At 32.4% G+C, this 15,406-nt stretch overlaps 1 protein-coding gene across 1 annotated transcript; it reads right to left on the bottom strand.

The window, feature by feature from the left end:
* Positions 1–3,055: 3,055 nt before the first annotated feature.
* On the bottom strand, positions 3,056–4,816 carry LOC145678985 (glutamate receptor ionotropic, delta-1-like). Its single transcript, XM_081749587.1, has one exon. It carries the CDS (start codon positions 4,814–4,816, stop codon positions 3,056–3,058), a length of 1,761 nt encoding a protein of 586 aa, XP_081605713.1.
* Between the last annotated feature and the right edge of the window lie 10,590 nt (positions 4,817–15,406).

Genomic DNA, 15,406 nt, shown 5'->3' with positions numbered 1-15,406 from the left:
AAATTTTATAACATGTTTTCTACTGATTTTTTTTGTTTATATTCTTGTAAAGTGGCGTCAATTACATTGCCTTTTTTCATTCCACCATGGAAGAAGAGAGTTTCATAGTACTAGAGTGGCTGTATCGACAAATAGTACTAGTGGGAGTTGGTATTGTTTATAGCGGGCCATGTTCTTTGTGAACTTTCCCCAGGCAATGAATGTTATCGGATTTTAGATATGTTATTCTTTTGAAGTGGTAGTTGAAGGGAAGCTGTATATACAGCACTTACTTTTGATTTCTTAGAAACGACACCGTTGCGTCAAACTGTCGGCCTTTGTTGAAAGTAGTGTCTAGGAGATGTTACTGTTTCGCTGTGTACAGTTCTTGCCAAATCATTCATTTCAACAGTGTTTGTGAAATCGAATATACCACTTTGCAACAATATAAGAGGTATAGGCTAGGACTAGGGGGGGCAAAAAATCACTTTGCCCTTCTGAAAATTCTATCTTGGTTCGCCCCTGTGTTTACCACAAACCGTATATAACTGCGTTTCTCGTTTCTTCGGTATTTCAGGTGATACTTTTAGATGCCTCACGCTGTATATGGATGTATTAAATTTAATTAATCTATTAGTAATTTCAAAATGAGAAACTATATCACCAGTATCAGTTAATAATTGTTTTCGGTTTTTCTTCTCTTCGTAAGACGGAAGGACCAATGTACAAACGATTACACTAATTATTTTCTATTTACGTAGCCTTATCCCTTGTCTTGTGTTTTATTTAAAATGCGCTTTGTGATATATTTTATCTGCCCGAAAATCATAGTCTAAACCTCATTTCAAACTATTTCTACTCCATTAACCTCTCCTGATAATACGTTGTAAATTTTCTGAGTTTAAATTATATTGAAATATCTGGAGAACTCGTTGTTTTCGACCATTTATTTCCAAATAACTTAAAGTAGTCCAATTTGTTATGCTATGGTCGATGATTGTTTTTAATTTCAAATCTTTTTATTTGTGTAATTAATCCTATGACAGCTTGTAATTATGAGTAATTTACGTGTTGTATGAGTCACTACATGCTTCATATTGTGTATATATGAGTGGATTTATGTCATGTAACATGCTTAAGATAATGATCTTGCAAACACATTTCGCTGTAGTTATGTCTAGAAGCATTTTTTTTTACTTAATCGTTGTTATTGTAAATTAATTTTGTTAGTTGAATCCTGTATACTGTATGCAAAATATGACGAAAATCAAGTACCATGCCTTGGAACAATTTTTATGTAGAAGTGAATGTGATAGCATTGTGTGTATGAAGTAATGAACGCTTCATGCAAATTTATTACCGTCAATAACTAGTTATATGTGTAAGAGTACACACTTCAGGTATAAATAGCATAACCGAATGTATTGTAAATGCTGTTAATTAAATAAACGGTTTGATTATAACATGAGAATGAACTTATAATTGGTTTTACAAGACCAGAAAGGTATTTGCTTTAGTTGTTGTTCTGTTTAATTATTTGAATGTAGTTCCTGAAACTGCCCAATTTGTTCACGAGTAAACATGGTAAATGTACAGTGTTTCCCGTTAAACCCAAAATAATTATTGTTATTGGTAACTTCAGGTGTAATATCTACGAAAAATCTTTTTAAATCAATACTTTTGAAATTAAAATGTGAATACTTATTTTGTCAATGAATATACAAATACTTCCAAGGTTTCATATCTCATTGTAGTTATACCGACGCTGTATCAAATGCTGATTTGATACTTCTGATACATTTCTTCAATTCGTCGTTTTGTAACTAAATCCAAGTATCGATTAATTATTTAACTTATGTATAAAATAACCAACATTCTGTTTCAATCTGAAGGTACGTAATAGATTCCCACTAGTTTACCAAATATGTAAGTCGCAAATTGTGTACACTAGTGTGTTACTTTTTAGATTTTCTGCCTGTTGGTAAACTGCAAGCATTTCTAAAGATTCTAATTTCATATACTGAATGTGTTAAATAAATAGATTTGCAAAGAAGTAGATTATAATTAACTCTCTCTGTCGCTAAATTGTTCTTAAGAATTCTATAGACCAATTACTTCCATTTCCATTTAAACCATATCAGTATATGATAAATTCATCGGCTATTTAAAATTGTTGCTATTAATAAGTAGTTGTTGTTGTAGATTCGTTTTTATGACGGTTTGTAATTCTACGATCATAATTGTTGTATATTTTTCTTTATAGTTTCCTTCTCCAACAAAATACTTCGTACCTACTTATATATTCTTGGTTCCGTTATTAATTTTATCTTTCCTTCTTTATTTAACAGTATCTTTGTATTTTTTCTATACACGGGATATTTTCAATCCCTTGATATGTTATTGTCTACAAGACACATTTTAGTACGAGCAAAAATAAAGCTAAACAAGAATATTAAACTAGTTACTAGACCAATTACGTCCTTTGGCATAGAAGGTCTCTATAAGTTTTACTAACCTCACTAATACTCTTTAATTATCACATTCTAATTATTATAATTAATATATTAATATTGTACAGTCCGCAGCAAAAGACCTGCAACATGAGCATGTAAGTTTATTGTGAAACTACGCCTAACAGCCCAGAGAATCAACATAACGTCTATGTGGCACGAATCACGCTAGTAGAAACCTCGGCGTCCTCCCCTGCACTCTTCTTTTGGAGCAAAAGACTTTGTCGTTTCACAATAAACTTATATGCTCATGTTGCAGGTTTTTGCTGCGGACTGTACAAACACATTGTATATACAGACAGAATTAAATGGAAAGGAGGTACTAAATTAGAAAAGAAAAACTGTCATAATCATAGAATCCTGAATGTATCTTGAAAGGGCTTTTTATCTAAACTTGAATATTTCAGTATGTAGGCAGACTCTTCGATATCCCATCCGTACTAGTGCCTAGACTCCACTTACATGAATAGTATAACATATATTACTTACAGAGATTGTATTCCAAATCATGAAGCGCTTATCTTCAAGCGAAATAATAATACTTATTATCAGTATATTATGATACTTCAGAAAGGTCTTTTACAGTATAGTTTCCATTTAGAACATTGTTCAAGACAGAAAACCATACACGCTATACAGCAACCAAAGATTAGTACAATAAAAGAACCACCAATTTCTTGTAATGTAAAAGCATGAAGGGCTTCCCTTTTACTTTCTTGTTCACGTCTAATAGGTAATAAATATTCATTTGGTCTAAATTCGTCAATGATTCTTTCTTCAAGATAAAATATTATGCCTGAATCACGAAGCGCACTAATGAATTTATTAAACTGAGATAAAATTGGAGTTCCTTTATGAAATTCGAATGCCTGATGATACATCATTAAATTTTCTTTCATCATGTTTAACTCTTGAAGAGTTTCTTTGGTAAGAAAATCAACACTGCAGATATGTCCCGAAGATAATACGTCAACGATTACTGTCACTTCACCAGTTCTAGCCAATCTATTAAACTCATCGATATCCTCTAATAAAATGAATTTTTCAGCTATAATTCCAATGGGAGATTCAGGATCTGCATCATCAAAAAGTTCTAACCAAGCCATATCATTAATTCCCCACTGCAATTCGGATTTTACTAACTGGTTTACTGTATCAATTGCAGTTTCATAACGAGGTACTGATATAAAAGATACAAGGTTACAGTTGTATGCAGTAATTAGGAGAGTAGAAGTCATATATAACCATATTATTAAATGTTTATTTACAGAGGTTTTGAAGTTCGGAACTCCATAACCTAATAATATTCTTACAGAATTTAGAAGTGAATAAGTATATTTTGTGTAGGGACTCTTTCCCAGCATTTGACCTTCATTTATATTATGGTAAAGAGACGAAAAGTAACACAGTAAGAGGGAGCTAATTATTAAAAATAATACTACACTACACCATCCAGTTTTTGAGAAAGGTGAAAAGATTGACCACAAGTAAATTTTGCGTTTGGGTTTAGGTGTAAGAAAATTTACTCCAGCTGGTACATGAGATATGCTAAGGTCAAAATATTGTATTCTTGAGTATGTTATGTAATCCACTGGTATTCCTCCCTCGTACTCAGAACTCTTTAATATTCCAAGATACGTTCCAGCAGATTCGTTATCTGAAGGATCTCCCCACTGGTCTGTATCCAACGTATCAATAAACCAACTAAAATTTTGCTGATTTGCAAATTCCATCATTATTCTGTAATCTATACCTTCGTAATTGTCTAAGGAAAGAATTGTGTAAGGACTATAATCGATCATGAGTAATTTCAGTGATTTACCACTTAAATTTAATAATTTGTTACGATCGAAATTTTTCTGAGTTTTCAATTTACCTTTCGTCCACATATAAGCTTCTTTAAATGTTTCAGGTTTTAGGTCATTCCCTAAAGAGAGAACTAGAATATTATAATCTTCACATCTACTCAAGCACTCCTGACTTGTGGGGGTTATTAAGTAAGTATACGGCAAATATTTCATCCATGAATAACTAGTTACATTTAAAACACACTGGCTCTTCGTTTGAGGTATCAATATGTATTGTTTTTGACTTCTCTGAATGCTTCTCTCTCTAGCCAAATATATCATATATAACACTTCCCACACGTTGTACGATATCACAATGAATGTAGTGCAACCTGAATCCATTGCAGCTAGAATTCCTTCATAAGTGTTTCCATTTAAATACGAGATTTGAAGGTTTTGGTATATCACAGAAAAATAGTCATTTGAATTAAAACGTGTAAAAATATCGCCTACATTAACATCAACATCTTGCAGTACCATAATACATCCCTTCTTGCCGCCTAGATCTTCAACTAGTAACGTTCTTAATAGAATATTGAGAACATTGCGATGAAATTGATTACTCCTTAAACAGTCTGATATTATGAAGAACGTAATTAGTATGGTCAAATTTGTATACGTAATGTAGCTCAAAACCATACTAGTAAAGAAAAACGCTGGAAGAAATCCTGGAAAGAATAAGGATATGTTAATAGATTGAGTGTACACATTTAATTAGTAAGTACCTATTACATCACATACTTCATATATGTGCATATAAACACAGAACAGAAAATAGTTTAAATATATTTATTGAATGTAGCTTATTACACAAACGTTTTAGAAAATCGTGGTCTAATACATTACTGTATTGATTCTACAAAAGAATCCTTTTTTCACTATTTTACATGACATTGGATATTGAAACGAGGATTTCGAGTTCCTACCGATTATATTGTTTCACAAACAATACATAAATGGTTTTAAAAGGTTAATATCTGCATCAAAAGATATACATATACATATAAATCTAACTTGGTTCATGGATTAAAACAATTTCGTTTAGGAAATATAAATGGAACCAAGAAAGTTTTGTCGCTTTTTGTGGAGGTCTGTGTTCAATTGCCCTCACACCTTGAGTTGAATGCGAATAGAGATAGGGCGAAGGTCAGTTGTTGGTGTGGGTATATCGTACATACTACATGGTTGTGGTAGTTCAGTTACACTGTGAACTGCAAGGACAAAGCGAACATGGGACCTCCACAAAGAGTCATAAGGGCGTGAATGCTGTACGAGTTCAAACTGGGGTCAAACACCGCTGCAGCGGGACAGAAGATATGACAGGCCTCTGGTGAGGGTGTAGTGACTACGTGGACATTGCAGCGGTGTTTAACAGGTTTAATGACAGTGACGAAACTCCCGAAGACGCTTCACGTGCCGGAAGACTAACACATGTACAAAATGAAGGTCTTCTTGCAGGAATTGAGTTAAACAGTGGCCAGACATGTGAGGGACTGTGACTACAATTTAGTGTGAATGGAGAAACCATTCGACAGCACCTCCATCAACTTGGGAAGCACTACAAGTTGGATCGATGGGTCCCACATGATTTGACTCCAGGCCAGAAGGCAAACGCGAGCAGACACCTGTGTTTCTTTGCTGTCTCGTCTGAGGAACAAGCCATTTCTGGACAGGGAGTTGACATGTGATGAGTAGTGGACTGGTCGCGGCATCGTTCATCGAGAACTGTTACCAGCTGGTCAGAGCATCAATGCAACTGTGTACTGTTAGCAGCTGAGCCGTGTTCAAGAGAAACTCAAAACTCTGGAGCCAGCACTTCTGAATCTCAAAGGTTTCCTCTGTTACAGAACAACGCTAAGCCCCACGTGGCTAGGATGACCCGGGATGCCATTCTACGCCTTAGATGCGAAACAATATTGCATCCGCCATATTCTTCGGACATTGCACCGTCTGCTTATCATTTGTTCTATTCCTTGGACAATCATTTTAAAGGACGTCAGTTCAAATCCCTAATAGATGTGCAAAATGCACTTTATACCTTCTTCTCTTCACGGCCAACCAAGTTCTACTTTGATGGAATCCATGGGCTTTAAGAACGTTGGCACAGGGTCATTGATGCTGATGGAGACTATTTGTGATCTTACAGGACGTCTTAGGTGACAAATCGATGTTAGAAGGTGGTGGGTGAAAAAGCGACAAAACTTTCTTGGTTACTTTTATCAATGTGTTTCAGTTCCAATCATTATCAATAATGTTAATAGTTATCATATATAGGATCATATAAATGCTAGTTCCACAAAAGGATCATTGTAACTGCTAAGAAATCAAATGTCTGAAGTGAACTAGGGATACAACGCAAGTTACTAGTCGTAGTTCTAACAAGAAATGTTTTCCAACTAAAAAAAATAATTTTAAAAAATCTTCAATGACCCATCTGAACGTATATCAATTTTTCATGGATGTACTTGCTAATACCAAAAAATAAATAATTCACAGGTATATAAAGATTTGTTAAATGTGCATACAGAAAACAACCATATTATAAGATAAATTTCATTATTTTGCAATATATCTATTATTATGTAGTTTAATCCACTTTGATATACTTTCGTTGTGCTTGAAATGTTTTACATGAAATCCATGACTTCCTCTAGTTTCGAAATCATTCCATTGAAAATATTTCTGAAATTTAATTATTAAAATGTAATATTGTTATCTGATATCAGTATTTAGTCACTTTACATATATATGTAATTGAGGTTAGTATAGTTCTATTTGGAATTACTTTCATTTAAAAATATATATATATATATTTTTCTAATATGTTTTTCATTTATTGATCAAGGTTGGATCAATACGTCTCTTGAAACTACTCTCAAAATGTTAAGTTGCTACATACTAGATATACATTTTATTCCGCGTGTAACGTATAGGCAACTACTATCTAAAATGTAACGATTATAGCTTATTATTATGATTATTTTACACGTTACTTTCCAGCCCATGTTCGTGTAAAATTTTGAAATATGTCAACACGATTGAATGATATAAAATCAGACACCCCACATTGAATCACTATTACCTTCTATTCTCAAAACTCAATTAATTATACTTTTTCTTTTCGGTTGTCACAGCAACTTTTTACATAAACAACTATCTGCTGTTTTGGTAACTAAGAGTACCAATTATACATATAAAATCAACATATATTTCCAGCTACTAAGATTAAATCTCATTTCTTTATATTTAGAATCAACAACATCAAAATTCTTTTCTTCTTCTTCTTCTACACAACAGATTGTGTACTTTTAAGCACCGTTGCCCAAAACCAAGATATAAAAATAGAAGAAATTACAAAATAAATATACAATATAGTTGTACCCGTTATCAAGTTATCTTGTATATATTAATCTGATGAATTGCTCATAAAGTAAAAACGAAGTAGTTCAAAGTGAAAAAAGCATAGGCTTATCGTGGTAGAAGCACTGCAATACCTATCGCATTGATTATAACGCTTTATACGTCTGTGTATCGTATAATAATAATGTAACGTCTTATAGATTTCCTAAGTGCATTAAAATTTATTGGAATTCATTATGAAATAATAATGGAATTTACTACACTCATTATATTATTATCCGGATCCACGTTTCTCAAATATTTTTTTTTTTGTGTGTGTGTATGTGTCTTAATTTTATTACTTATGAACATTAACATCTGCAACGTTGCAGAATGTTACACATGTACAGTGGTTTGCTATTCTTTCTTCAGATCTTTTTAAAACTATTTCACAGTTGGGAAACATTTCTTGTAAGACAAGTTGTTAGTCTTTTTAATTAAAAGTCCACCATTAGGCTAAGGGAGATGGATGATTAAGGGAACTGAATGATATTGAAAAAAATCATAGTATGAAAATGTGGGAGGAAACGGAAATGCCCTGTGAAAACCCCACGAACACAATGTTGTCCACCGTTAATTTACTTTGCAGGAGATCAAACTAGGGCCCTACTCACCAATAGTGTTGATATGGCAAGTAAAAGATATACGTATACGTATTACTTATGCCGCTGGAAGTCAACGACGTAGTGAAACTTTAAATTGAAAAACCCTTATTTATATTAAATTGTGTTATTAATTTGTATTAGAATTATAAGAGTAATTTATGGTTGGCGATATATTTCTTTGAGTGCCTGTTTGTATTAATGGCGTGTGTTTCCTAGGAAGGAACACCCACTTCCTTTATTGAGTATGGGGTGTTAGTATTATTAAGAAATCGATTATAGTTTCTAACCTAACACGAAATGTTACAAAACATTTTTATTGATTTACTACACATAGTTAGTGCTCATTAGAACGAGAAATGGAACGGAAATGTTGATAGAAGGAACGATAGCTTAGTAGTAAAATGCTCAGCTCTGAAACGAGAGGTCCTTAGTTCGATTCCAGGCCATCTTACTTTGTGTTGGACATTTTCTCTTAGTCGGTTATATAAGGATTCTTCCGTTTTCTCCCATATTATCTTGCACCAATTATTTCATATTCATTCATTTATGTTTATCATTTGTTTTCTTTAGCCTAAAAGACATAATCGAGGGACGTAAAACTACGGATTTCGATGGATCTTGACAAAGTTGACCAAAATGTTTCACTCTGGCGTACAAAGCTTTTCTTCATAAGTTTTTGTCAAACAAATAAGCCTTTAATTTTCCAGTAAAATATGCATTTATTTAAGCAGTTGAAAATGCTGGAACAGCATTGCCAAAACGAATTTAAGAATTGATTTTTTTTCGAAATTTATTTGAATTATATGTATATTAGATTTATTTGATAGGCACAATAATTATTCAATAAAACTGGAATTGGTATTTAATCAATATTGGAATTGATCAACACGAATATCATCTCTGTACGAGTTACGATTCGCGAGATATGGTTCCTTAAATCTCCTGAAATCGGAGATTTTTGTCCAATGTGTCGGGAATAGTAAGAAGGATGCGAAAAATTCCAACTCTTCTTTCGGATGATTTTGATGCTCTATCGAATGGAGGACTCAAAATTTAAAAATTCGCAAATAACAGGAACATACACACAAACAGACATAGAGACTTCCGTAACGAATATTTTAAGATCATTGAAAATAATTGTGAAATATGAAATATATTTTGCAAAATTACACGTATTGTCTTACCTTCCACAAGCAATTTGTTATAAATATTTACGTCTTTACATTGTCTGAAAACTAGAAACGTAATTAAATATGGTAATTGTCAAGAGTACTATTTTCTTAAGAACTTACGTTATGTCTTGTTTCTATGACTGAATTACATTCTGAAGTATAGAAAATCTGTCACTAGAAGAGTTATCAATTCTTGGATTGACATGGGAGTAAACACCTACTTCCTTTCATTCATGTTATTCAAACAATTGTGTTTAGGATAAGATCAGATAGAAGTAACCCTATAACATTATTCATAATCAATCCAACAACCTTCATTTGTAATTAAATGCAAATGACTCTAGGTAATGGCTCATGTTAAATAAATATACATATGGCCAGGAAGGTCACTAATTCGTAAAATCTCCTTAATGAAATGTGGTACAAGACAAGTTCCAAATGAACTCCTTTAGATCTTATCATCATTAATGCTATCTTTCTTATTGTTAATCTGAGGGTTATTAAACATTATTTTCAAAACATTATCTAAGATCTCAAATAAACTTAGCATAAGCTTCCTGTTCGCAAGTGATTATTGAATAGCATTTTCAAAATATTATCTGAGAACTCCAATACACTTAGCAGAATCTTATTGTTGGCTAAATGACTCTACTGTCGCATTTTTATTCGACATCTCCTAACTCGATTCACCGGGGAGACTCCCATAGTTCGAATTCAATACTTTATATCGTGACTCACTGAATTCTTTTATACTGATTGTGGTCAGTACTACAATACTGAAAATTCACATGGTATTTTTAAGTTTTTAAATTTTCCATTGACATTCAACGTTGTTCAAGCCAGTATTACGGAATTGTATGAACAAACAGCATGACAGTTTTATCCTAACTCGACCTTAACCGAATTTGATTGAATGTTACTTACACTCTGCGCAACTTTAAATTTAAAGGAAAATGTAAAAGAAAAAGTACACTTAAGTATATACATTATTATTTCTTACCTATGTTTATGCATATCGAAAAATTCATTTATGTTACTTCCTAATAAATTTTCAAAGATTTAGAAGAGATTAATGAATACTTAAAATAAGCAATTGTCTAACGTAGAGAAGGAAAAGCTAAAAGTGTTTTTCTTATCAACTTCAACTGACAAAGAAAAAGAAATCCTACGAAGTGATGTGACGTAGAAGTGAAAAGGCAAAGTTCTAAAACGTCCGAAATTCTTCAAAAAATTGCTTTAACAATAACTGAATCTAATCTGTCTGGACCATAATAATCGAATACCAACTTTAAATTTAAATGATTAGAACGTAATACTTAACCATGTTTGATGCAGGTTACCAAAATAATAGAAAAAACTTGATTCGTTGGTTAGTTAAGTTAGCGTTTAGCGTTCCGTTCAGCAGTGAGGTTATACTATGAGACCTGTAGCTGAACGTGAGATCCGAGGCATATGAGCTCCCGCCAAGACGAAGACACTATCACCATCTGCTCACTTCACTACACACTACCGTTAAACTGCTCTTCGCGTAGTGCAAAGTTTGCCCTATCACACTGACACCAACCCAGACATCTATTATGTTTCCAACTCCATGTGTTTTTATTATTTTCTTAACCACCTGTCTCATACTTTCTAGTTTTGTGATGAACGAAATTAATTTTAAGGGATTTTAATATTACGAAGATGAGTCTAGTTGATAGAATTAAGCGTTACCCTGATCTTGAGAAAGTCTAAGAGAATTTCAACTTGCACTGGGAGAAGAAAGAAGCATAGCATACTGTGAAGTTAAGAATCTTTCATTTGTTTAACAGTAACCACGCTGATATTCAAGATTGGCGAAACAATTCTCAGGATTAATTTAAATAAGTAATTTAGTGATATTTGTAATAAATACTCATAATATTGTACATATACGTTTCCAAAGCGAGTTTCTTTTCACAATATAGATATGCAGTAGACTTGCAATATATAATGAATAACATTCAAAAGAATTCGATAGGTTAACAAGTTCTGATTTGAATAGGTGAATAAAGAGGAAGATGAAACCTACCTTTTGGATGCTACACCTATATCAAAAAAGAATATTTTTAATGTACAAAAATTATAACAGATGATCCCTATAACTAACCGTTATTTCTGTTTTTTTTTCAAAAAAAAACAATATTAAAACCGGGAGGATGTATTTCTATAATTTCTGTTTTCGGTTGATTGATTGAGCTTATTTTAGGATTCTAAATTCGTACAAGAAATATTACCCGGCATTTATTATTGTTTTTGACTTATAATGATTAATATTTAAACTAGTGGTGGACAAAAAACTTCGGTTTTCGGTTTTCTCCAAAAAACGGTTCGGTTTTTCACCAAAACCGGTTTCGGTTTTATTCAAACCCGGTTCGGTTTTACCGAAACCGGTTATCGGTCTTCCAACGGGTCCGGTTTCGGTTTTCTTCAAAACCGGTTTCGTTTTTTTTTTCAAAATTTGTTCTATTTCTTGGCAAAATAGTGTTTCGTTGTTCTCCGGAAACCGATTCCGTTTCCACAGAAATAATTTTATGTGTTTTCCAAACGCTTTCACCGAGACCAGTTTCGGTGAAACCGAAACTGGTTTTGAAGAAAACCGAAATGTTTTTTTTCGGGTTTCAGTTTTCTAGAAACCAGTTTCCGGTTTTTATTAAAACCGGTTTTGCCCATCCATAATTTAAACCAAACGTTTCAGTAGATTAAAATCTCTAATGGTTCAAACAAAGTGACAATGGCAGTAAACAAAGTGATAATGGCAGTATTCTTGAGATGCGTTATCTATGTGAACTTTCTCCTTATTTTTTACCGATTTTCATTCTGTTTTTATTAATATTGAAACAGTTGCCGCCATGGTGTCTCAGTGGTAGAGAACAGATTTCTGCTTTGCGCGTTACATGGTTCAATCCCCGCTTGCGGAAAGTGGGCTTTATTGTGGACAAACATTTTATGCAGAGTTTTCTTGGTGTTCTCTCCGTTTTCTTACACTTTATTTCATTCCATCATTTCATATACATTCGTCATCAGGTCCTCTTAGTGTGGGAAGATAATTGTTGGACCTTAATCTAAGAAATCAATTATTTATGTGTTAGGTTCTACTACTTTCGATGAAAATTATATATATATATATATATATATATATATATATATATATATATATATATATATATATATATATATATATATATATCCGGAAATGGCACTCTAAATTGATACCAAACATACCATTCGATGCTTTCTTTATAGTTTTGCTTCTATGAGGATCAGTATTGAAACCTGAAATGGTGTTAGATTCTTGCTAGTTCCGGTTTCACCAAAGGCGTTGGATCCGCTATTGTAATGCAATATGGAAACAATTTTCCAGTATAACATTGTTTTTTTAAAAATAGTGATTATAATGTAACATGGCTTCTCTCTATAGTAATCTAATATTTTCTCTATGATTTTTCTATTATTCTCTTGCTTGGCATTGAATTGGGCAAAACAATAACTATTAGACCTTTTCCAAATACTGAAATATAGGCAAAACAATAGCTATTAGATCTTTTCCAAATACTGAAATATAGGCAAGAAGATTTAAAGAACTACTGACTTTTGAGTGCATTTTGTACTCCTTGAGAAATTATGGTTTTTCATTAGTATTAAGTAATTACAAAAGTCTTTGATTGGAAGTGTAACCTATTTTTACACAGTACCATAACAGTTTCAAATTAATAAAAATATCTTTGTTTATAAATTGGAGCATCTTGTACGTAATGCTGATTTGATTTATTTATTTAGTTTGTAAATATATTGTAATTATTTTAAATTAATAATATGATTGAAGGATATCGAAGGATCATTATCGCAGAAACAACTGGTCGTAAGTGAATTTCATTCTGCTTAAAGACATTTTTTTTTTCTAGAATAATAATAATTTGTCTTTTTGATAACCAACATGTTACTCTTTGGCTATTTCTCGGTAAACTTATGGTCTTTTTCTCAAAGATTTCTCAACCTATCATTTCCACTAGTATATGAAGTATCCCAATGTGGAAACTGCATTTTATTTAATATCACGTGAAATAAGTTGGAATTACCCAATTATCCTTTACAAGGCTAATAAGTAACATGTTACTCATAGCTGTTAATCAGTTTTGACGGATCAGTAACACATTACTCATGGGACTTTTTAATTTCTATTGCCACTACAAACCCTCCGCTATGTAGAATTTAAAGCCCTGCGAGCCCCGTCTTGTAAAGGTTAAAGATAACCATGCCGAACAAAGTCATTGCTACCTGTAATGGTGCGCACGAGACAACTAAGACTTTCTTACCTCGTCTCGAGATTATGTTGTCTCGTCTCAAAATATTTATGTACCACGTTTTATGTCGAATTTTCGGCTGAAATGAAGCAATACGAGTTGAAATATATAATTAAAACTTAATTTTTTGGAAATTTGTAACATTCTAAAAAAAACTAGAACAAAAGTCACAAGTTATGAGAGAAACAATAAATGCCACATTTATTATTCAGTGTTGCAAATTAAGGATCACAAACATCAAAAGTTTGGAAGCCTTTACGACACTTGCAGTACGGCAAAAATGAACAATGCAATGCACTTCCAAAGTACCTTATCGTTAGATACTATGGTAGTGATATCACGTGTTTTGGACAAATAGAAACGAAGTTACAAGGTGTGGAAAATTTATTATTTTTCTAAAGGTTTTATTTCGAAAACATGCTTAGATAAGTATCATATCTAGTTACTTTTATAGTTTGCAATGTACACTCATGTCCAAAATTATTGTCGTATATCTATAACTGTCTTCTTGTAATAATATAATTTGATAATGATTTTGCAGGGTACTTTTCATACTGATACTATGTGTATAATCGAGAAATGTATATTTGTGGTAAATATTATACGAAAAGAATTATAAATACGAAAATTACAATGAATAAAACAAAATTTTGCTAAATGGACAAGAAAATTTTATTTTCTCTTTATTGTTGTTATTTACTGCTCTTTTTGACATGAAATTTGCCTTGCCGATTATACACATACTAACATTATAAAAAATACCGGGCGAATTCGTTATCAAATTATATTCCTACAACATATTTATAGACATGCGACAATAATTTTGAACATGAGTGTAAATACAAATTATTTTGCGTTTGCAACACTTCCACATCTCAAAAAGTTCCGGAGATATGATAAACATCCATAAAGTTTGCAAGTTTGCAATACTGCTGAAAGTGGCGTATTTATGAAAAATATTTAAAATGATTGTTGTTTTCCTTCTCTATTATAACATTACAGCCAAGGATGTTGTAAAATAGAGGATCTCCCCATATGTATATTCATCCTATTAACTCTATGAAGGCAAGCAATGAGCGAGCATCAGCACGTCTGATTGGTTACTCTCGTTTCGGACATCTTCTGATTGGCTACTTTCGTTTCCGCCATGAATGTTGACTGAAAACATTGCATTCTTATTGGGCGGAGTGGGCGGAGTGGGCAGAGTGGGGGTGGCGAAACTGTGACGTGTGGCTTCAAGATAATGTTGTATATGCACATCCTCTATTTTATAACATCCTTGATTACACCAATAGCTTTTAATAGCTGTAATTACAAGTTTCCGCAATTATATAATTTAAGTAGTGCTGGAAACTTCAGCAATGCTTTTCATGTCTCCGAAACTGTTTGAAATATCGAAGTGGTATATAGAAAAATGAAAGTAAATAATAATAATAATAATAATAATAATAATAATAATAATAATAATAATAATAATAATAATAATAATAATAATAATAATAATAATCAGAGTAGGTGCATAACGTGAGGGCCTGCAATACAGACAGGCTTATCATGGTATGATTCCTCGCA

The sequence above is a fragment of the Thermobia domestica genome, chromosome 2, assembly GCF_964235325.1.
Source record: "Thermobia domestica chromosome 2, izTheDome1.hap1.1, whole genome shotgun sequence".
Classification (NCBI taxonomy): Eukaryota; Metazoa; Arthropoda; class Insecta; order Zygentoma; family Lepismatidae; genus Thermobia; species Thermobia domestica.
The sequence above is the reverse complement of the archived record's forward strand: the minus strand, read 5'-3'. Positions and strand labels throughout refer to the sequence as shown.